The 23,058-nt window shown below is 34.3% G+C and overlaps 1 protein-coding gene across 1 annotated transcript in view; it reads left to right on the top strand.

Annotated features, from left to right (window-relative positions):
* Positions 1-23,058, top strand: part of Pkhd1l1 (polycystic kidney and hepatic disease 1 (autosomal recessive)-like 1) — a 153,502-nt gene that overhangs the window by 38,443 nt on the left and 92,001 nt on the right. Inside the window, exons 10-23 of the mRNA XM_013012469.1 lie at positions 166-236; positions 1,056-1,166; positions 3,680-3,769; positions 6,655-6,923; positions 8,153-8,244; positions 11,858-12,017; positions 12,405-12,540; positions 13,762-13,905; positions 15,274-15,431; positions 16,646-16,759; positions 18,336-18,485; positions 19,122-19,246; positions 21,733-21,896; positions 22,387-22,559. Coding sequence (XP_012867923.1) covers positions 166-236; positions 1,056-1,166; positions 3,680-3,769; positions 6,655-6,923; positions 8,153-8,244; positions 11,858-12,017; positions 12,405-12,540; positions 13,762-13,905; positions 15,274-15,431; positions 16,646-16,759; positions 18,336-18,485; positions 19,122-19,246; positions 21,733-21,896; positions 22,387-22,559 — 1,957 coding nt within the window. The remainder of the gene's footprint in view (positions 1-165; positions 237-1,055; positions 1,167-3,679; positions 3,770-6,654; positions 6,924-8,152; positions 8,245-11,857; positions 12,018-12,404; positions 12,541-13,761; positions 13,906-15,273; positions 15,432-16,645; positions 16,760-18,335; positions 18,486-19,121; positions 19,247-21,732; positions 21,897-22,386; positions 22,560-23,058) is intronic.

The raw sequence follows: 23,058 nt of genomic DNA, 5'->3' as shown, positions 1-23,058 counted from the left end.
ACTTTGTAAGCTACAATACGATTTCTATCACTACAAAAATTACTAAAATAAAGGTCTTTTCTTAAAGTTCTTTTTATTTGATATTGCTATTTGGGCTTGAACTGAGGACTTCATGCTGTAAAGATCCTATTTTAAAACAGGAAAATTTACCTTTTTTTTAAACAGGAGTTTCCCAGAGAATATGACATATTTTGTTTCATCCCTCAATAAAATTTCCATGTTTCAAACATATGCAGGTATGTAACGTTTCTCTCACATCATTGTATACACATATATGTATCAAATGAAAGAAAATAGTGGTAGTAAAGTATACTATATTGTTTTCTATACTGCTAGAAAAAGACAAATGCCTATAAGGAAGAATCTAATTGGATGACTGACATGAGCTAAGCTCCCCAGCTTTGCATTTTTTGTGTAAGATTTATTGAAAGAAACAACTCATCCCCCAAACAGTGATAGCTGGGACACTTGCATTTCTCAATTTTAGTTGTTGGTGGAGGAAGAAATAAAAAGTTTTCCCGTCAATTTAATTCAGAAGCCAGTATCTCTATGCCATGAGTGTGGCCCAGAGGAATACTAAAATAGATTTTAATTTAGCCTAATTTAATTATTTTAAAGAGGTTTAAGGTTGAAATACACTTAGGAGAGTATCAGAAGCAAATATGCCTTTCTGGAAAAACTGTACTTGTCCTGGGATTGAAATGATGGAGACACACAGATTTCAAAGATGTCAAGGTGTGAAAAAAATCATCTTGGCAGCAATCACATGTGGTTGCTTTTCCTGGCAATTTATTTCATGCAAAATGCATCTGTGGTATTATTATAAAACTTTCACAGAATTAGAAAAAAATTGTAAGAATCTGGACTAATTTACCAGTACACTTAGAACTTTATGTTTAAAGTCACACAAAGCTTACCGTAGTTAAAGGCACTTGCTACCTGGAGAAATGCAATATAAGATGCCAGTCCATAAATAAAAGAATGAACAAATTCTTCAAGATCGTTCTGATTTAGGTATATATGCATTGTATTTCATGTGCTCTCCCCACCCCCAGAAATCACTTCAATTTCACCCTCCAAAGGAAGCATTCAAGGTGGCACTGTGCTAACTATAAATGGACAGTTCTTTGATCAGACGGATCTGCCAGTGAAAGTTCTAGTTGGAGGTATGATTTCTCAAGTCCTACTTTGTAAGAATGAATCCTTCCTGTTCTTTAATAATTTGTAAGAAGAACAATAATCTTCACTATTATTTTCTTCAATTGAAAGCTAGGTATTTGCACATAGGAATTGGGTTCCGGGGCCCCATGCTCTTCCCATTGCAATTTTCTAAAGAAGGCAACTCCTTCCAGCTTTATGTGACAGTAACCTAAGCTCTGCGGTTGACACCAAAAGGCACTGTGATGTGGCACTGTAGCTACCACCCACGGTGAAGGACACACCCGCTCTCTATATAATGAGCTCTTTTTATTTCTCTTTTTCATCTTTAGACAGTTGTAATTCTTTAAAAAAATATTTATTGTAAAGATGTTGTACAGAGGGGTTACAGTTACATGAGTAAGGCAATGAGTACTTTACAACTTTGGGTGGGAGGGATGGAGGAGGAGTGTGGGAGGTGAGGGGAGGGAAGGGATAGTGGGACAACAAGGGAAGGAAGGGGTAACAATGATCCACAAGTAATGTACTCATTGCCTTACTCATGTATTACTCTGTATTACTTGTCGATCATTGTTACCCCTTCCCTTGTTGTCCCACTATCCCTTCCCTCCCCTCACCTCCCACACTCCTCCCCCATCCGTCCCCCCCCCTTGCTTCCCACCCAAAGTTGTAAAGTTCGATTCCAATATGGGTTTCCTTGTTGCAATGTGTCATCCTGTGTCCTTGTTTCAGTGTTTTGTTATTCCCCTTCCCCTCCCCAGATCAGACAAATGTATATACAAGATGCCGAGTGCCCAAATCAAGTACAGTGACAACAGGGGATATGCCATAGGGGAAGAAAATACAAAGGAAACAACAACAAGAACAAATAAAATCCCATGGTACATTTAAAACAATAACAATAAAGACAGACCTCTTGTTTCCATATCTTGGAAAAATCATATTAAGTGAAGTAACCCAATCCCAAAGAAATCTAGGTCCCACGGTTTCCCTTATTTGCAATAATTAGTATATATATAGGATATTCTTATCAGATGAGCTGAAAAGCTCTAAAGCCATGTACATATGACTATATAAGATGATGCTAAGTGAAATGAACCCCAAAATATAATGACCTCTTACAAGTCCTTCTTGAGGAAATGATGAAATTAGGTAGTATTTTCAGATTTCCCCTCATGCTCTCATAAACTGTGGCTGTTATGCATTAATAATTACTGATAATACTGGCCTTGGGAACAACAGCCTGAACTCTGCGCTGGGGCACTGTCCCTGAGCTCTTTAGCTCAAGACTAGTGCTCTACCACTTGAGCCACAGTACCACTTCCTCAGTTTTATGTTTTAAATATTAAAACAAGGATACAAAATTCTTTTAACTTGTACAATATATTTGTGATGATCTGATCTTGTGCCTGATTTGGTTATGATGTTGCCGATACGCTGTGAGGATGACAATTTTCTATCATATTTCATTGTTGAGAAGACGACATTTTCTCTCATGCTTTTGTATTTATTAATGTGGCCACCAGACTGGAAGCAGGAGACCCCTCATAACTTCTTTAAAAATAATACTCTGCTAATGTATTTCCTTTGCCTCTGATAAAATGGTCTGGTGGTTTAATATACTATTCTAATGTACTGTTTTGCTAGTTCAATCCACAAAAGATTCAAAGTAGTAAAGGGTCGTATCAAAGCTGAAACATGAAAGGCCACCAAATATGAGTTGGCAACCAGATCTGACTTCAGTTCCATTGTCCTCACTTTTCATGGATGATGACTGTTGCTTCATTGAATACGCAGCACTGACCATTCTTTTACATGAGGAATACACGCAGGTCTCAAACACAGACTCCTCTATCAGGCTTTAGAACCTTGTCAGTCTGGAATTCAGTCTGCTTGTGAACATAGCACTTTAACATTATCGTCCTATTTGCTTTCATTTGAAAAACTTGGATTAATGAACCAAGGGTGCACCTACCTTTAACACTTGTGACCATCATGAGTTCATTCAGCAATTCCTCCCTGAGGGGAAATTGAACTTCACCTAAGGCCCACCCATAAGTGACATGTTTACAATGAAATGTTTTGATCCGTTTTGTTCTGTATTTTCCTGAGAACCTGAAATTTTCTTTCTCAGATGTGTTATATTTTGCCAGGATATAATTTTCCTTGATGGAAGTATAACCATTAATGAATAATGTGCCTATTTTTATTTGGAAATAGAGTCTCACTATAATCTCACTAGCCTGGGCTAATGTTGAACTTGTCCCCCCTTCTCCCCCCAGGCTGCTCAGAAAAATTTCAACCATCCCACCTCCAGGCACTAAGTGGTGAGATGATAGGCAGGGCCATGGAATATATCTATATCTATATTTATATCTATATCTATACCTGAAATGAAGAACCTTGACTTTGACACTTCTATGCAATTTTGTTTTAATTGGAAAAAATATTTCAAGGGAGGCTACTGTAATTTGATTTCTGGAATTTTATTTTTAATAGTTGTTCATTTTGATCGGTACAGGTCAGTCCTGTGATGTTCTCAATGTTACAGAAAATAGAATATATTGCAAGACACCTCCCCTACCTCCAGTTCTCAAAAGTCTATATCCAGGTAAGTTACCATAAAAGATCTTAGAAAAAATATATATGAGGTATATTTCCAGGAAAAGAATCATATGGGCATGTATCATTTGTCATAAAGAATCATTAGTGTGTTTTAAAAGTTTTAGTGAGAATTGTCACTTCCCATGTTTTTAAATCTATTTATTCTAGATTAAATAGACTTATTCTAGATTAAAATACTCTATCAAAGTGACATCAGTGGAGATAAACCCAGCCTAAATCCTTCTGATGCCCTACTGCCAATAGTAAGTCTCTGTTGATAAAACTGCAACATGTCTTTAGTTTAAATTTAGCTATGATCATTAAATCTTGGTACATTCTATATAGAACATTTTTTTTTGGGTGCTGGGGATTAAACTCAGCGACCTATGTGGGATGCAGTATCCAGACCTATCCAATTCCCCTTACTTCCCACAGAAAATATCTCCATTTGCTTTTCTTGAATTGTACAGAAGCCTGACTTGCATCACTGTCTTCTCTCGGGAACACTAGGCTGTTAATTGGACATCTTGCCTCTATGTCACTATTTTACTAATCCTACTATCAGTAATTATTAAAAATAAAATACAGATTTTTTTGTTAAGTACCTGGGGATTGAAATCAGTGCCTCATATTTGCAGGTGCTATGCCACTTGAGCCATACCTCCAGCCCCTTCCTTTGTTGGTTATTTTTGAGGTAGAGTCCCACTTCATGCCCAGGATGGCTTGGCCTTTTGATTTTGCTACTTGTGCTTCCCTATGCCACTGAGACTGGCAAGGGTATGCCACTGTACCCAGCTATTATGCTTTTCCTGTAGTTGGAGTAACAGGCACACATTACCATGCCCAGCCACTAAGATGACTAAGATGGAGACTTATAAAATTTTATGCCCAAACTTGTTTTAAATGAACTAAAATTTTCCATCTCTGCCTTGTAAGTAGCTATAATTACATATTTGTAAAATGCTCACCTAATAATTAATTAATTAGTTAATTAATTTTTGTCAATTGTGGGACTTAGACTCAGGGCCTGGGCCTCTTTATGCTCAAGGCTAGTGCTCCACCTATTGAGCCACAGCTCCACTTTTGGTTTTTGGTTTTTGTATTTTGAGTGGTTAATTGGAGATAAGAGTCTCACAGGAACTTTTCTCCCCTGGCTGGCTTCAAACTGTGATCTTCAGATCTCAGCCTCCTGAGTAGCTAGGATTACAGGCTTGAGCCACTGGTGTCAGACTCTTTATAAAATCTTTTAAAATATTTTTTTCTTGGGGAAAAATATAAATGGAGAGGTTACTTTATTGTCTAGAATGACTTGGGTGTGAAAACAGATGAAGGATGTATATATGACAAAATGCTTTGTAGATTTTTCCCTCTGTAGCCCAGTGAACTTGCAGGTAGGTAGCCTTCATATGCACACTAATTCCATTTGAAATGTTGTACGTATGTTTGGGCAGGGTATGGATCTTGTATCTTGTACACATAGTGAAATCTGTTTATAATTAAAAGTGCAATAAAACTCTTCACCCATCTCTTAACTTTCCTTGTCTAAATATTAGAAAAAGGTTACCAGTTTTAGAAAATCATTTTCATGTTTATAATTGATGATTCTAAAGAAAGGTGCATTTATGACTGGCTACCTCTGCTGTGAAATACTGGCTCGGTCAAGGTAATTTGTCTTTTCTCCAACCAAATTTGGGTGAAGCGAAACAGCCATAATTTTCCTGATGCAAACAAGATTGAGGCACTGAAGGAAGCCTTTATGGCTGCTGTATTTTGAGAAAAACAGAAAAGGAGTTGACAGTTCTGTTCAGAAAACACTTAATACCAGAATTTACACTGGCAAGTCAAGGAACATTTTATTGAGAGTGCTTTCCTTCTTATTCCATCCCAGAAGGAGGTGGAATCTTAGCACAGGAGTGATGCTTGAAAAGAACAAAAAATAAAGAAAAATAAAATTAAAAATAGAGAAAAAATACTGAGAGAAATCTTAAAGCCAGCAGTTTGTTCTTTGATCAATGGCTCCGTAAAGCCATTAAGTGAATAACTTGTAAGAGTAAACCATTAAGACAAAAAGTTTATAATAAGATTGAATTGTGAATTTTTTACTTTATTATATAAAACAAAATCAGTCACAGGTAATAGAGTAATTTTTGTATTGTTATTCTTACATAAAATATAAATCATACCATATATGTTCTACATGTATACTGTATATGTGTATATACTTCAAATTTAGCATATACATACATATTATGATATGCATACATATACACATATACACATATATGTCTTGTATGCATAGAATACATGTATATATATATACACCATATATACCATATATATATCATATATATGGTATATATATACCATATGTTATATATAGTATACTTAATCCACATAGAAACCATACAGATAGCATTATTACCTCCTTTAACATGTGTAGAAACTGAGGCTCAGAGAAATAAAGTAAGAATAAATACATTGCAGATGGCCATATTGCCTTATGTCCTCTCAGAACGGATACATTTACAAGTATGTATAGGCAAAGGAGAGCTGCAGGAATGGAGGGAGAAAGGGGAAGCAAATGCAGTTATGGTATTCAATATACACTATGTAAAAACCAAACCATGTAACTTGTGGATGTGGATAGGAAGGGGAAAATGGGGGAAAGTGAAGGAAGAAGTGACATGGCCCAAGAAGCATTGTACTCATTACCTTTCTTATGAGAATGTAACTCCTTAAAAATAACACTAAAAAGGTGTAGGGAATTGTTTTATTAACATACATGCCCTAAAGACCTGAATTGATATAGAACCCCTATAGGTACCACCAAGAAGAAGGCTGTTGAGATATTGGGTCACCATTTACATGTATGGCTTTCTTTATTTTATTCAGGAGGGAGAGGTCTAAAGCTTGAGGTGTGGAATAACAGTCGGCCAGTGCATCTTGAAGAAATATTTGAATACAATGAAGGCACTTTGGGATACATGGGGGCCACTTGGGTAGACTCTGCTTCCTATGTTTGGCCTCTGGAGCAAGACACATTTGTTGCACGTTTCAGTGGATTTTTGGTGCCCCCAGATTCTGATGTTTATAGATTCTACATCAAAGGTGATGACCGTTATGCTATTTATTTCAGCCAGACTGGACTTCCAGAAGATAAGGTAAGGAAGCCAAAGAACACTATTTGATACTATAAAAGAAGTGTGGTGATATTTATATTTATCTAAATTCTTATAAATCAAACTCAGTGAACATATGAATTTCTGAGAAGAAATTCCACATGACAGGATTTTTTGCTATCTTACCACATGTGAAATGAGCAATATAATTATTATAGAAAACCCATAGACTAAAAGAAAATTACTTCCCTGATCTAAATTTTCTCTGCCAAGGGAAATGTCACATATCTTTATTTTTAAATTGAAGTTCTATTTTTTAATGAATGAATTCTAACATAACCTGAAATTTGGAAAAGAATGATGTATTTCACTCTTGTATATTTACTTAGTTAGGATATGGAAATCTGTCTTTTCCTTTTAATCTCTAAGTTTTTGTATAATTAAGGACATGCATCCAAATTCACACTCATCTTTTGTCATATATTAGTATTAAATATCAGGTATAAGCAGAATTTTAAATTAATGACTGCAATGCTGCAACACATATTTACTAAGCTAACTATCTTCTTACTAGTAACTTTTTGGCTTCAGATTTTTTTATGCCACTAATAATACTATATTGGACATCTGTGTTTTATAGTTTTATAATGTGTGTGTGTGTGTGTGTGTGTGTTAATATTTTCTCAGGGTCATTACACAAACTTGAAGCTAGCAGATCAACTATAAAGTATCAGTTTTATGACTCAATTTATATAGCAAGATTGCTTCCTAAACTGGATGTAAATTTAAATTGCTACTTCTAATTTATGAATTCTGATTTATAATAGTTGTCAGCACACCTACTCTAAAGGTTCTTAGTAGGAAAATCCATAGTCTCTCACTCTAGTGTGCTAAACTATTTAGCAACCTTTAGCATCTCTCAGAGCTAAATCTAATGATCTACTTTAAATCAGGTCTCTAAAAGTTCTCTGCTGAGCAAAATAAATGTTTTTGCAGTGCACACCTTTTTATTTTCCACTAGAGTTCTAGTTAAGGAAACACTGATCTACATAGTGCACTTGGTGGTGAAGATGGTGTTAACGAAGGGTGAAATGAATGAAGACAGCCTGATCATTTAAAAAATTCCATGTTACCACAGATAACAAACTTTAGAAGAAATAGATGGACTTTCATAATTTTTGTTCATAAAAGCACTAACTATGATAATAATGATAAATGATAATTAAATATTGAAAAGACTTTAAAATGATCTTTCTGTCTTTCTGGAAAAGGTAAGGATTGCCTATCATTCTGCCAATTCCAACAGTTATTTTTCGAGTCCATCCCAAAGATCAGATGATATTCATCTTCACAAAGGAAAAGAGTAAGATTTTTTCTTGTCTTTAAGTTACTGAATATCTTTTAAATACAAGCTGATATTTTAAATTTTTATTAGGATTATGACCGTTTGTTGGCTTAATATATCAGTTGACTCTAATAATTCTGTTAGTAGGAGTCTCTATTTTCAAGATGACTGACATTCAGCTAATCAGGAAAATTTGAAATCCAAGTTAACCTTGTTTCAGAATTATAATTTTATGAAATTTACTTAATTCTGATTCTCATTCTAAGCTTGGTGTCATAATGCCAAAGTCTCTCTTTCTCTTTTTAAACTACTTTTTCTTGCTGGTTTTTGACAGAAACTAAAGGGTGAGATCTCAGGGTAGACAAAGCCTGGGCTCAGGAAGATAAGAGAATCAGCTGGCCTTGTTGAAATTTAGACATGCTTTCTTATCTTCCAGGAGCTAGACTGAGCTGGTCAGGTTAATGGATGTATTTGTAGCAGTAGAGACAGCAAATTGTAGTATTCTCTTCCTGTTGGCCAATGCAAATGGTGAAACCTAGACTCAGGCTACAGAGATAAATTTCACTTTTGGGGGCAGATAATAATGGGGTTTTGGACTCAGGACCTGTGATTGCTAGGCAGGAACTCGTCACTTGAGCCCCTTCCCATAACCCTTTTTAGTTAGTTTTTTTTTTCAAATAGAATAACATGTTTACTCCCTGGCTGGCTTGGACTTCAGTCCTCCTAGTCACATTTTCTGCATAGTGGGATGGCAGGAATGCACCGCCATGCTCAGTATTTTTTGATAGCTATGACCTCATATATTTTTGGTGGGGAATAAACTTGAATTTCAGTTTTCTCTAACTTTCTACCTGGAATAGCTTTGAACTTCAGTCTTTCCAATCTCTGCCTCCCAAGTTCCTTGGACTATAGCTACAGACTTCACTTTTTGATAGGAGGAATATCTTGTCGTTTATTTTCCCATATCATCCACCCAGGTATTATCATGATTATGTTCAAAGTTAGCACAGTGAAAATCTGAGAGAATTGAAAAGTGGTTTTCAATCAGTGGAACCGGGGAACAATCGCACTTAATGCTTTACTGAGATTTTAGTGACCTGGGAAAAGAATATTGGCCACCACGTTTTTCTGCTTTTTCTTCTTTATGAACATAAACACTATTATTTTTAACAAAAAATCATTAATGGACCAATTAATGAAGTATCTGATTAGTATCTACTGAAAATAAGTGTCCATACATCTTCAGACATTGAGTTGGTCTTAGAAAATGTGTTTAGTTTATTTGCTTGGCAGGAGCACAGACCTTGAATCAAAGCCATTCCAATACATCTGTTGCCTGGTGTCTGTGTTCTTGTAAAAACAACTGCACTTGACAATGATAACTATGTACTCTGCACTTGATAATAACAACTATGAATTCTGTAAATAAGATTCCTAGCTACATTATTTTATAATGGTTTTAAAAGCCTTATGAAAGTACTTCCCATTGCTGGTTCAGTTTGCTCAAATAGTATGACTTCATGTTCCACTGCATATTTGTTTTGATCACCTTGTTCTGCTTTGAATTTTACATCCATTTCTAATTTTTAAAAAAATCATTAAATTTTAGCTGGGCACTAGTGACTCATGCCTGTAATCCTAGCTACTCAGAAAGCTGAGATTCGAGGCTCATGGTTCAAAGCCAGCCCAGGCAGCAAAGTCTGTGAGACTCTTATCTCCAATGAACCACTAGAAAATTGGAATTGGTGCTGTGGCTCAAAGTGGCAGAGTGCTAGCCTTGAGTGAAAGGGACAGTGTTCAAGCCCTGAGTTTAAGCCCCATTACTCACACACACACACACACACACACACACACACACACACACACACACAATCGTAAATTTAAAAAATTCAATTAGTCTCTGTTATTCTTTCAAAGAAAGATATACTAGTTTGGTGTCTAGTAAATATAAAGTGTCTAATATTTTAAACTTCAAATAGGGAAGCAAAATCTCATGGTTTTTTCTTTGCCTCCATATCCTTATTTAGTCTTGGCTACCTCCATTCAGGATAAGTAGCCAACAGGTTCTTGTGGCAGCTTAGAGCCCTACTTAACCTCCAGGCTCACTTTTATCAAGGAGACTATCCAGAGTCTCCTTATCACAAACAAATAAGAAATGTTGCTCATTTGGAGTATTCTATGAATTTATTCTTATATAACAGACAATTCAGAGGAATTCACATGTGGATTTACTTATTGGTTGTGGGGCTTGAACTTACTCAGGGTCTGGGTCTCTTTGTGCTCAAGGCTAAGCTTGACCACTTGAGCAACATTACCACTTCCAGTTTTTGAGTGGTTTGTTGGAGAGAAGAGTTTCATGGGGATTCTTCTGACCCAGCCGGCTTCAAATCAAGATCCTCAGATCTCAGATGCAAGAGTAGCTAGGATTCCAGGTTTGAGCCACAGGCTCCAGGCTTCACATGTGGACATTTTAAAGATGGAAACAATGTTAACATGACTAGATTTTAGATGGGGAAGAGGTAATTTTGCACTCACCTGTTAATTGGAGATATGAGTCTCACAGTCTTTCCTTTCTGGGGCAGGCTTTGAACCATGATCCTCAAATTTTGACCTTATGAGTATCTAAGATTACAGGCAGGAGCCTGTGATGCCTGGCTAGGACTTTTCTTCTTAACATGTACAACTATTCAGTTACAAAATACATGACATATGTAAGCTTGTCTGTCAGTTTTTGAACATAATAAAGCATTTAATGTCTTTGTTTCTTCAGTATCATATTTCAGGGAACTATTATAATAATATACAATGACATTTTGATTAACTTTCTTGAAGATAGGGGATAGTATCTTCTTCATAAACTAGTGTCTACAAGGCCACTGGTGTTTCAAGCCTGAATTACTAGCTTCTCAGGAGGCTGAGATCTGAGTATCCCGCTTCAAAGCCAGTCCAGACAGGAAAGTCCATGAGACCCTTATCTCCAATAAACCACCAGAAAACCAGAAGTGGTGCTGTGGCTCCAGTGGTAGAGCACTAGTCTCGAGCTGAGGAGCTGAGAGAGAGCGCCCAGGCCCAGAGTTCAAGCCCCACAAAAACCGACAAAAACAAAAAACAAACAACAAAAAAAACCCTAGTGACTAAGCTAATTTGATCGGGACAATTCTCTACTGATGTAGATATCTTACGTAATTCATTTTATGTTAGCGAACTGCTGTGCACTTTTTTTATTTAGTATGTCGTGGGGCTTGAACTCTGGGACTGGGAGCTGTCTCTAAGCTCTTCAGCTCAAGGCTAGGGCTCTACCACTTGAGCTGCAGCACCACTTCTGGGTTTCTGGTGGTTCACTGGAGATTAGAGTCTCATGGACTTTCCTGCTCAGGCTGGCTTTGAACTGCGATCTTCAGATCTCAGCCTCCTGAGTAGCTAGGTTTATAGGCTTGTGCACTGGCACCTGGCTGCTATGAGCTTTTTAATATTAAGAAGTTTAAATATATTGTATAGATTTTACATGTCTATAATATAAATCATTTAATAAATTTTGAAAATGATGTCTATATTATGATGTAATATTATTTAAGTGTTTCACGATGAGTATTCTTAGGGAAAACATTATTTTAATTATTCTGTTTTGCAGGTATTACATTGAAATCTTGCTTCAAGAACATAAATTGAGTGCTTTTGTTGATGTTGGACTATACCAGTATAAAACTGTCTATTCTGAACAGCAAACAGGAGATGCAGTAAACGAAGAACAAGTTATCAAATCCCAATCAACAATTATCCAAGAAGTACAGGTATGCTGTACTGCTAGATACAAGAGCTAGAGGTACAGTCCATGGTAGAATGCTTGCCTAGCATTTCTGAGATCCTAGGTTTGATCTCCAGCACTGAAATATTTTTTGAATGAAATATTCTGTGACAGAGATTTCTTGGATTATTAATTTCACCAGGCAAGAATGTTTAAGGTACACAATCATGGACATTATTGAGTTGTAGCTTGGCAAATCAGTATTATAAAGTAAACAAGTTGTTCCTTAATAAGCCAAATTTTAAACAGTTTAGAATATATACTTTTTTCATCTGTAGTAAAGCATAGCAAAAATAAAGAGGCATTGAATAGCTTAATAATGATGTTTCAAAAATGTGTCTTATATTTATTTTTTCCTTAAATTGAAACATAGGTCATAACATTGGAAAACTGGGAAACAACTAATGCCACTCATGAAGTTCAGAAGATCACAGTAACCAGCTCTTGTGTGGAAGCTAGCTCATGTTCACTTTACCAATACAGACTAATGTATGGCAAGGAAAAAACTGGTAAGTTATAAATAATGAGAGAGATGACATTTCTATGTATGTCTACATATTGCTCTAAAGTGTCTGCTCTAGTCCAGTGTAATGGATTGGAAAATATAGTTTTAAGCAAAGAGAAGCCTTCAGACTAGGATTGTATCATTGCATACAATTTTCTGGCCTATGCCATTTTTTCTTTTATAAGAATAGAGATGAATTTATATCTGAAAGCACATTAAGATTTATTATATCTATAACTCATAGATATTAAGTTCAGAACATCGAAATCAGATTCATCATTAAAGAGAAATAAACATGTCTATCAATTTCTCAAACTAAATGATAGACATGAAATACTGATTTAGCAGCTAATGACAGCATGTTTCTGCACTTGATAATAAATCATAAACAATTGATTTTGCTATTTCCATTGTTTCAAGATGTAAATATTGATGAGTGCTTATTGTTTGCAAAATAAAACACTTGTAACCATGCTAATACTAAAATAATAAAATATGGACTTTATCACAAAAAATATCACAAACTGTTGGGCGCCAGTGGTTCATGCCTCTAATCCTAACTACTCAGGAAGCTGAGATCCAAGGATCGTGGTTTGAAACCAGCCCAGGCAGGAAAGTCTGTGACTCTTATCTCCAATTAACCACTGGAAAATTGAAAGTGGAGCTGTGGTTTAAAGTGGTAGAGTGAGCAAAATAGCTCAGACAGTACCCAGTCCCTGACTCGAAGCCCCATAACTAATTCCACCACCAACAAAAGTCACAAACCAATTAGTCAACCAAACTTGAATCAATTTTACAACATAATTTTTCTACATGATAACTTAACTGATATTGAATATGTATGCTTTATAAAATTAAGTATAAGACATTAGCTTTGATTGCAGTGGTCTAGAATGATTTTTCTTTCTTTTTCTTTTTTACTTTTTTGTTGGTTGTAAGATTTGAACTCAGGGCCTGAGTACTGTTGTTGAGCTGTTTTGCTCAAAGATAGTGCTCTACCTCTTTGAGCCACAGCTCCACTTCTGGTTGTTGAGTGGTTAATTGGAGATAAGAGTCTCATGGAGACTTTTCTTCACAGGCTGGCTTCAAACCACTATCCTCAGATCTCAGCCTCCTGAGTAGCTAGGATTACAGCCACCAGCACCAAACATTCTTTTTCTTTCTAATTTTTAATTTTTGAATGATTTTAACTCTTCTTCCTTTCTTTTTTAAATTTATTCAAAAGTCTTGCTAGCTGCTGATGCTTCTGACTTTATATTGCAATCAGCTTTAAATGACCTTTGGTCTATAAAACCAGATACAGTTCAAGTAAAAAGAACACAGAATCTCCAGAGTTACAGCTACATAATAACCTTCCTATCAACTAGAGGTAAGCTAATATTTTATTTTTCATTTCAGAAAACTAATTTATACCCAGTGCAACTCTACTATAAAAAGTAGAAGTTCATAAAATTACTGAGGGAAGAAATTAGATTCATGTCCTTGATCAGTGTCAGGAGAAATAGGAAATGGTGAATTATTTCTAATGATAATTCAAATTTTAGGGATATAACAGGAAGGTACAATTACAATGCATAAAGTATACCACATTCACATAAATGCAGTCTTAGTAAAAACAATATTTTATGAATTGTTGAAATATAATTCTAAAAATAAAACTTTAGTAAATCAATGTTGTTAGACAAAATAGTCTGACCAAATCTTGCCAAAAGAAAGAATTCCACAGTTTATTTTACAAGGAAAGTATTTCATATCATGGTTCCTTAAAAACTGACTGAAATCATTAGAATAGTAAAATTAGCAATAAATTCTGCAGGGAAAACAAAAGTTGACCTCAGATTAATGCAATTTATTTGATCTCTTCACCTTTTTAAAAAATAATATTTTAAATAATGCCATTGAACTTCAAATTATTATTTGATGCAAAACATTTTTTAGAAATATTAAGGTAGGTAAACATTAAGTCAAATTTAGCAATCAAAGTATGTGTTTGATACATTGAATACCATGAAGCAGGTCACTAAACACACACACACATATGTCTTGTCTTTACTCAACTATTATTCTTCCATTTGTGTAAATAAAATATTATTTCAATGTTTATGTCTTATTGTATGGAACTGTTAACTTGATTGTTGAGTGAGATGAAGAATTTTGCTTAACATGAACTGAAGTTCTAACATTGTTACTGAGGTTAGTTTATCAATGCACTATGTAATTGAATATGTGGTTATCCTTGTTGAGCTAGTAGTAGATCAGATAGAAACTTTGAGGCTGCAAAAATGACCTTAAGAAATAAAGTACCAAAATCACAACTGGGTATATTCTAAGTCTATGCTCAATAGAGAAGAACAATGGGCTTCCACTGGCAGAGTATCCTTGCAAGGAGGAGAAATACTTGGGGGCAAGGTTTTATGTCTCTCACTGTGACATTGTATAAGCAAGCTTCATAGGCTTAGGACACTTCCTGGAAGTCAATCTTATGCTCTATTTGTATCCAATGTAAAGCAGCAACATCCCATCCAAGTGCAGCCTCTGCTTGTTTTATAATATTTCTTCTTCAATCAGTAGTACTTTGCTGTTTTACTCTTTTATATATGAACGAATAATCAAATCCTTTCAAATCTTACTCAATTTTTTACTTTGTGTTACTGGTACTCCAAATAAAGCCAATGTGCTTACATTTTAAAGTCTATTATAGATAAGAAATTAAAATTCTATTTGCTATATTTTGCAGGAGACTTTGATCTGCTTGGTTATGAGTTGTTTGCTGGGAATAATGTCACTCTGGATATTACAGAACAAACCAAAGGCAAACCCAGTTTGGAGACATTCACATTAAATTGGGATGGGGTTGCTTCTATGCCCCTTAACCCAAGATCATCTGAAGTTGAAGTATGTTCCACAAATGTTCGTCTCACACTACTGTATTCACTGGCAATGTGTAGGCAAACAAGCAGGAGGCCTTATTTCCAAAACTTACTAAAAATTATTTAGCCTTTGACCAACTTATAAAAGTTGGTATATCATAAACGTTTGTCTAAAAATGGACACAGACTTTCTAGCACAACCATCCATTTTGTAAATAAACCATTTTAAGGTCATCAGAGATTTGCTTTGCTGTTAGAGGCCTCTGTGTCCCTTTCTCAACACCACAAATTGTCATCATGTCAGTCATAAAATCCTTGAGACAGTGGGCAGTAAAAGCTTAATTGTAAAGTTTAAATGTCTTATTCCTTTATTTTAAATAAAAAAACCGCTTCTTCAATGCCAACCTTCTCTAAAGAGTATTTCAAGGAGGAGGAACACATTCTTCTTTGTGGCATGCCCCTTCCACAAAGTAAGAGGAAATGTTCTGAAGGCAGAGAAGAAGAAAAGGGAGTTCTTGGAATGATGTCAAAGGACATAATGTGTCTGCCTGTGGGGCAGCTGTTCTTGAAGAAAGAATGTGCGTGGGTTATTTCATCTTAATCTTATCACTACCTGTACAATGAATGTGCTATTATTTATTTGATGATTGGAGATTATACATTGCTTCAAGCTTAGTCCTAAATACAATTCTGTCTTTGTTTTGTCAGAGAAGTGTATCCGGAAGTTGTAGGAGACCCAAGACTATGAAATAATGTCTAATCCTTAATCTAGAATTACTGGTTATCTTTTAGATAATCATAAATAGAGGCATACAGTGTATTTATCTCTTCTTTGGACAAGTAAAATACTTTGGAACATGTCCATTTGTTCCAGTTAATTTTTGGAAAATTGAAAAAATAATTTACTTTGTAACCTGTTTAATTTAGTACTCATTAATTTAGGCTTTATTCATTGCTATTTTTAAAACATTACTAAAAATAATTGCTTTCTATAGTAACTATGCTAATAATTGCCAATTAAATATAACTTGTCATTCTGAATGCAACACTTGAAAAAAATAAATGAACTCTGCAATGATGACATAATAATGTAAAATTATAAGGAAATTATGTTATGACTAACATTAGAATTATGCTATCAAATATTCTACTTGTGAACTAATTAACAGAAGTAATAGAATTACTAATATTCAATGTGTTTATGAAAAAGGAGTTTCTAAGTTATATGTTGTTATGTAGTTTCAGGTAGCAGTGGAAGAAATGGTCAGCACTAAGTGTCCACCACAAATTGCACATTTGGAAGAAGGATTTGTTGTAAAATACTTCAGAGATTATGAAACTGATTTTGATTTGGTATGGAACATTAATGAACTCAGAAATGGACCAAATAAGTCATATAAATGTTTGCAACATTATAATTGCATTTTTGAGCTAGCATTACTAGTTTATTCTAAGTCAAATTGCAAAAAATATAGCTATATTATAGATTAACTAGGAAGGCCTGTTGTATAATCTGCTCATTCTACTAAATAATTCATTTATGATGGAAGGGGTGACATGGATCAAGATGCATTTTACTGATAAACTGACATGTTGACTTGAAACCCCTTTGTACAACTATTTAAGGATTATAAAGTATGGGACTGGGAAGGTGGCTCAGTGTTATAGTACTTGCCTTACATGCATGAGGCCCTAGGTTCAATTCCTAAGCAGAAAAAGCTGGAAGTGGAGATGTGGCTCAAGTGATAGAGCGCTAGCCTTGAGCGGAAATCTGAGGGATAACTCTCAGGCCCAGAGTTAGGCCTATGAAAAGATAAGTGAAAATAAAATGATCTGTTTGTGAAATCAATACTTTCTTTTTTAATCTTATTGCTATTATAATGGTGATGTACAGAGGGGTTACAGTACATAAGTCAGGTAAAGAGTTTATTTCCTTTGTGACAATGTTTCTCCTTCCCTTGCTCTCTCCCTGGTTTTCCCTTCCATCCTACCTACAAATTGTATAGTTCATATTCAACAGAGTCCAGTGAGAACTATTGCTTGAAAGCAAAACTGTACTTCCAATCACATGAATTTACATGATCTGTAGAAAGTAGGCAAGATGCGTAAGTGTAAGATCTACACAGCATTTTGTTTGTGTGCGTCTTCATGTGGTAATAAAGATGTAATGAAGATTACATATTGGTTCCTCATTTGTTCAGAGAATATAAATTGCATGGGAAATTGCTTTCTTTGTTCTGTAAGATCACCTCTGTTCAATTGGTATTGCACCTAACTTTTTATATCTTTCTGATGAAATATAAATATTTTTGATATATAAAATGAAAGGAATAAACGTTAAAAGTATTCTTCCTAATTCTTATTCCAAAGATTCTGGATACTTTTGCACATTGTTTACTGGTTAATTAAGCCTCTTGACACTTTTTTCCCCCTCCATTTAAACAACTCCTGTTTATATTTAAAGACAACTCATTTGTTACTTCTTCTGAGTCATTTTTCTTGGTGCTTTTATGCTAACTACATGCTTGCTTCAGCCTTAATGCTCCTATCTGTTATTCCTTTGTGCCCTCTCTCCCTGTAGTATAAAGTGGGGGGGGGATGGTTGTCCTTATCACTTGTTTTTAAGATTAAACAAAAACTGAAACACAGTAAACACTGTATAAACATTCCTAGAAGGGATAAGTTAATATCCATAAGAAACTCATAAGAAGAAAGATCAGAATTTAGGAAGTAATCAAATACCAATACAAGAGATTGTATGGTGATGAGTCTGAAGGAGAGCTTTAGAATTTCAGAGAGATCTCTGGCATTTCAAGTTAAAGCAGTTTTGAGAAACCATGTGCCAGACTTTCAATGACTTGGTTGGGGATGTTGGGAACAAAGCAAGACAGTACATCATATGTAATTTGAAATATTATTGTTTCTCTAGGAATATATTAGTAGAGGGCAAAAGACAGCTGAAACTGATGCTTATTGTGGTCGTTACTCCCTGAAAAACCCAGCTGTTCTTTTTGACTCAGCAGATGCTAAGCCAAATAAGCTACCATATGGAGACATTTTATTATTTCCTTATAATCAGGTAAGCTCAAGAAAATGATATGCTAATTGAATCTGGAAAATACCTTGGTAATAAAATATCCTGAAATTTTAAGACAAGGATAAGTGTATGCCATGTAAAATTCTGTCATGTAGAATAGGCATAGTGGCTCACATTCTGAGCGCTTTTGTGATTTTCTTTTCTAGTGATTCTCAAATCAGACAAACAATAATAACAAAAAGGAAAAGAAAAAGATAGAAGAAAAAAACTGAAAGTAAAAGTAATAAAAGTATTATTTAGTAAAAACAGTAAAAGTATTATTTAGTATACTGCTATACCTCATAATTTTGGAAGAAATTGTTTGCACATACTTTATAGTGAACTTTAACTATGGAATTACAATAAAGAAAACAATAAAGAATTAATTCAGGCGTGGTTCATGGCCCATACCCATCCACTCCCTCCAAGAGGGTTTAATCATTAATTGTAAAGCTACATTGGTTTCATTTATCTTTTATAAAATCTTTTCTAATCCTTTTTCTACTGTTAACTGGATGAAGCTATTCATTCTTTTTTCTGTGTTCTGATAAATGGAAAATCACCTATTGGGTTGAATCAAATTGTTACAAAAACAATTTAAGAAACTGCTGGTGATTTTTTTCATTTTTTTCAATGTAGTTATGTTTAGCATACAAAGGATTCCTGGCAAATTATATTGGTCTAAAATTCCATTACCAAGACAATGGCAAGATTACTAGAAGCACTGACATGCAATTTACCTATAATTTTGCCTATGGAAACAAGTAAGTTAAACTGTTTTGATGTATATTTAATTTTACAGAATAAGGTTTTGTAATATTTCTATATGTGTATATATACAGTTGATTATACTTATTTCATCCATTACTGTATGTTCCACCCTACCCCCTTCTACCTTCCCCTCCCATCTCCCTAGTGATTGTACTTTTATTTCATGACCTTATTTTGCTTTGACTCCTCTAGATTCTACATATGATTAAAAGAACATGATACTTGTATTTCTTGGACTTTATTATTTCACACTTTTTTATACTGTAGGATATAGACTACCAAGAAACTTAGTGCTTGTAGTTTTTGTTTTGTAGTGTTGTGTCTGGGGAAATGATAGAATCATGTTCATGTTTATTTAATTACAATTATTTTAGTCTCTGCACATGGAACTAACACATTGTGTCAGAAAGAAATCTGTGCCTTTGGAAGATAAAAATGAGTCTCAGTCATCAATACTCATGACTATTTGAAAGACAAAACAATAGTAACTTTAGAACTTAAATTGTATATAATTGAATCAAGTAATGTGTCTAGCTAGTGAGAGAATGTGGAAGTCAATCCATTTATTATAATATTGTTATAATATTAAAAATAATATAGAGGGGCTGGGAAGGTGGCTCAGTGGTAGAGCGCTTGCCTTGCATGCCTGAGGTCCTGAGTTCGATTCCTCAGCACCACATAAGCAAAAAGAAAAAAGCCGGAAGTGGCGCTGTGGCTCAAGTGGTAGAGCGCTAGCCTTGAGCTGAAGAGCTGAGGGACAGCGCCCAGGCCCAGAGTTCGGGCCCCACAGCCGGACCCCCCCCAAAAATAAAAATAATAATATAGAACAGTTTGATGACTATCAGAATAAAAAAGTTATTTTGATACTTGCTTTATATTGATTCCTATCATAAGGATGGTCCCTTATAATTCAGAATTATCTTTATGAAACCAATATGAAGCAGAATCAAACCTCCTCTTGACACCCAGAGGCATAAAATAGCCAAAGCTGGAAACAAATAAATGAAAGAATTCTCTTCAAAGTTAAAGTGATAAGGAAGAACAGAATAATTGTATGGGAAAAAATTAAGTCTTGATTTAAAACTATTGTTTCTGGGTTAGGATTCTGAATATAGAATCTACTGCCTATCTCTACAATGTTAAGCAATATGTTTCAACAAGATTCCAACATTATTTCAAAACACAAACACATTCAGGTTCACAGAAACAGAATTTTGGAACATTTTACAGGCCTCCTATTTTGTTTTTACACGATGATGGTTTCCATACCAAACAAATCGATCTCTCCTTTAAGCCTACAGTTTCATCTAATCTGCAGTCATTTGAAGACATACTGCACCGGACAGAAAGGATGAACTTTCTTTGCGCTAAATGTTCAAGATCTTTAAACAAAAATATCATGATATTTTTAGAAGCATAGAATTCTTTCAATGAAACTGCTGCCAGTTAATGCAGAAGCTCTCCTGCTTTTCCTAGGTATCTTTAGATTGTATGTAGGTCAGGTAGATCAAGTAGATGTTTTAATCTTAGATTTTTTTTCAGTATACTTAGTGTTCAAAGTGCCATTTCCCTTAAGCATCATTATGTAACTACAAAAGCAGTAAGGTTTGCAGTTGTAAACTGAGTTTCAAAAATCTGAAAAACCTAGACATTACTTTTAACAAATAGAATTACATATCCACAGTGTATAATTCATTTTTTAACACCATTTGCACTCTTCTTTCCTCTTATAAAAGATATATCTGGTTTCCTAGATACAAGATACTCTTAAGTAGTAATTTTTAGAACTTCAGAATTGTAAGTGCTAGTTGTAGAATTCTATTTAGAGATATTAACTATTGTTTTTCAAAGCACTATACTTTATGTGATTCTGAATGTAATTTTCTAAAACTAGTACTTGCTATTTAAGCTTTAAAGCAGTGGTGCAGATCTTATGAGTTTACAAACCATAAAATAAAATAAAAATAGAAACTACCCAAACAAAACAGAGGAAATTATGCAGAAGTTATTTTCAACTGTATGTAATAGTATGAAATAACTTGGTACTTTCTGGTCACTTCACATAATGAGTAGTACTAAGCCAGTAAGCTCTTCAGGAAGTATTAATGGGCTCTTAGTACTGGACTGGAATTACTGTTCTACCTCCATCATTCTATTCTGTCTTGTTTTTATGAATGCCTTCCATAATTTCCTTAAGTTACAGAATGTCATTGTATAAAAACCTATGACTGCTACCAAGACTACAAATAAATATAAACTGTTCTTGTGTGCAACACTTTTTTTTTACTGCTCATGTGCTTGTTCTCATTCTTTTTCTGTACTAATAAACGGTGGTTATTGGTCCTCTTGTGTGAAAAAATAAGAGCTTTCACTTTAAAACTTACTGATGTCTTTTAAAGTATGTTTAAAATTAATTGATGTCATTTGAAATGTACTTATTTCCTACTAACTATATATCAAATTAATCACCCTATTTCAGCTGGACCTATACTTGTATAGACCTTCTGGATCTCATACAAGCCAAGCATTCTGGGACAAGTTTTTCTCTTCAAAGGATTAGTTTACAGAAAGCCTCTGAGTCACAGTCCTTCTATGTTGATGTAGTATACATTGGACAGACACCTACACTCTCAACATTCAATGGTGTGTTGTGGTATTTTATATTTATTGCAATCTATAGTGATCATATAGTGAAGGCTTATTGTGGAAATAATTCCTATATTATTTGACATAAACAGAAATATTAATATCTAAATATTAATGAGTCATTCTTAGTAATATTATGATTTAACTGGTAATTTCAAGTTTATTATAAGGATGAATGAGTCCCTAATTTAAACACTTTTATCTGAGCAAGAATTAGCTTTAAAGTCTTAAGTTTCTTATTGATCAATGCACTGTGGTGAACTATTTCATTTTTTATTTTCATTTTATTTTTTGAGAAATCAGTTATCGAGAGGGAGATCTATTATTGACATTGTATTGACATTGAGGTCTGTTTCTAGAATGATTAACCTGGACTTATGTGATACTACTGTTATAAAGTATTAGATAATACTTGAGATGTGATAGTAAAATAGCAAAAGCTACACTACAAATTTGTCTGCTATTTACTTTTCTACCATATTTTTAGAGATGCCAAAGAGAAGACTTGCAGCATTAGCAAATAAAGGAATATTTTTAGAGCATTTTCAGGTGAATCAGACCAGAATAAATGGATCAACTATGATAGTTCAATATTTTGTCACCATGACTTCATATAATTGCAGTTATAATATACCTATGATGGCAGTGAACTTTGGGCAGGTAAGCTTAAAAACTTGTAAGTTATTATTTTCAATTCCATGGGTATTAGTCTAATGTAGCAAGTTTTCTTAAAAACTGTAAATACCTAAATACAGAATGGGTATTGTTTAATAGGATAAGATAGTTCTTCTAATGATGAATCATAATTTAGAGCATTGTTTAACTTGAGCATAAAAAACTGATTTTCAGCTTTTCAAGCAGTATCATGTATGGAGAATAAACAAATGGAAAAGTTCTTTAACAATAAAGTTAGTTTGATTTAAGCAGAATTTTCCGTATTGACCTAAAAGGGCAAGGTTTGAAATTTCCAATAATCCTTAAACAGAAATTGTAGAAAGAAGAGCTAATGCTCTGGATTATCATTTCAAATTGTGTCTGTTATGTATAACATTTAATTTGCTTCTATTGAAATTTATGCAAAGAATAAATGTGGTTTCCTTTAACTCCAAAATAATCATTTTTGTACTGCCAGGTTATTATTATACACTAACATAATCAT

This window comes from Dipodomys ordii, unplaced genomic scaffold (assembly GCF_000151885.1).
Source record: "Dipodomys ordii isolate 6190 unplaced genomic scaffold, Dord_2.0 Scaffold17, whole genome shotgun sequence".
Lineage (NCBI taxonomy): Eukaryota > Metazoa > Chordata > Mammalia > Rodentia > Heteromyidae > Dipodomys > Dipodomys ordii.
The sequence above is the reverse complement of the archived record's forward strand: the minus strand, read 5'-3'. Positions and strand labels throughout refer to the sequence as shown.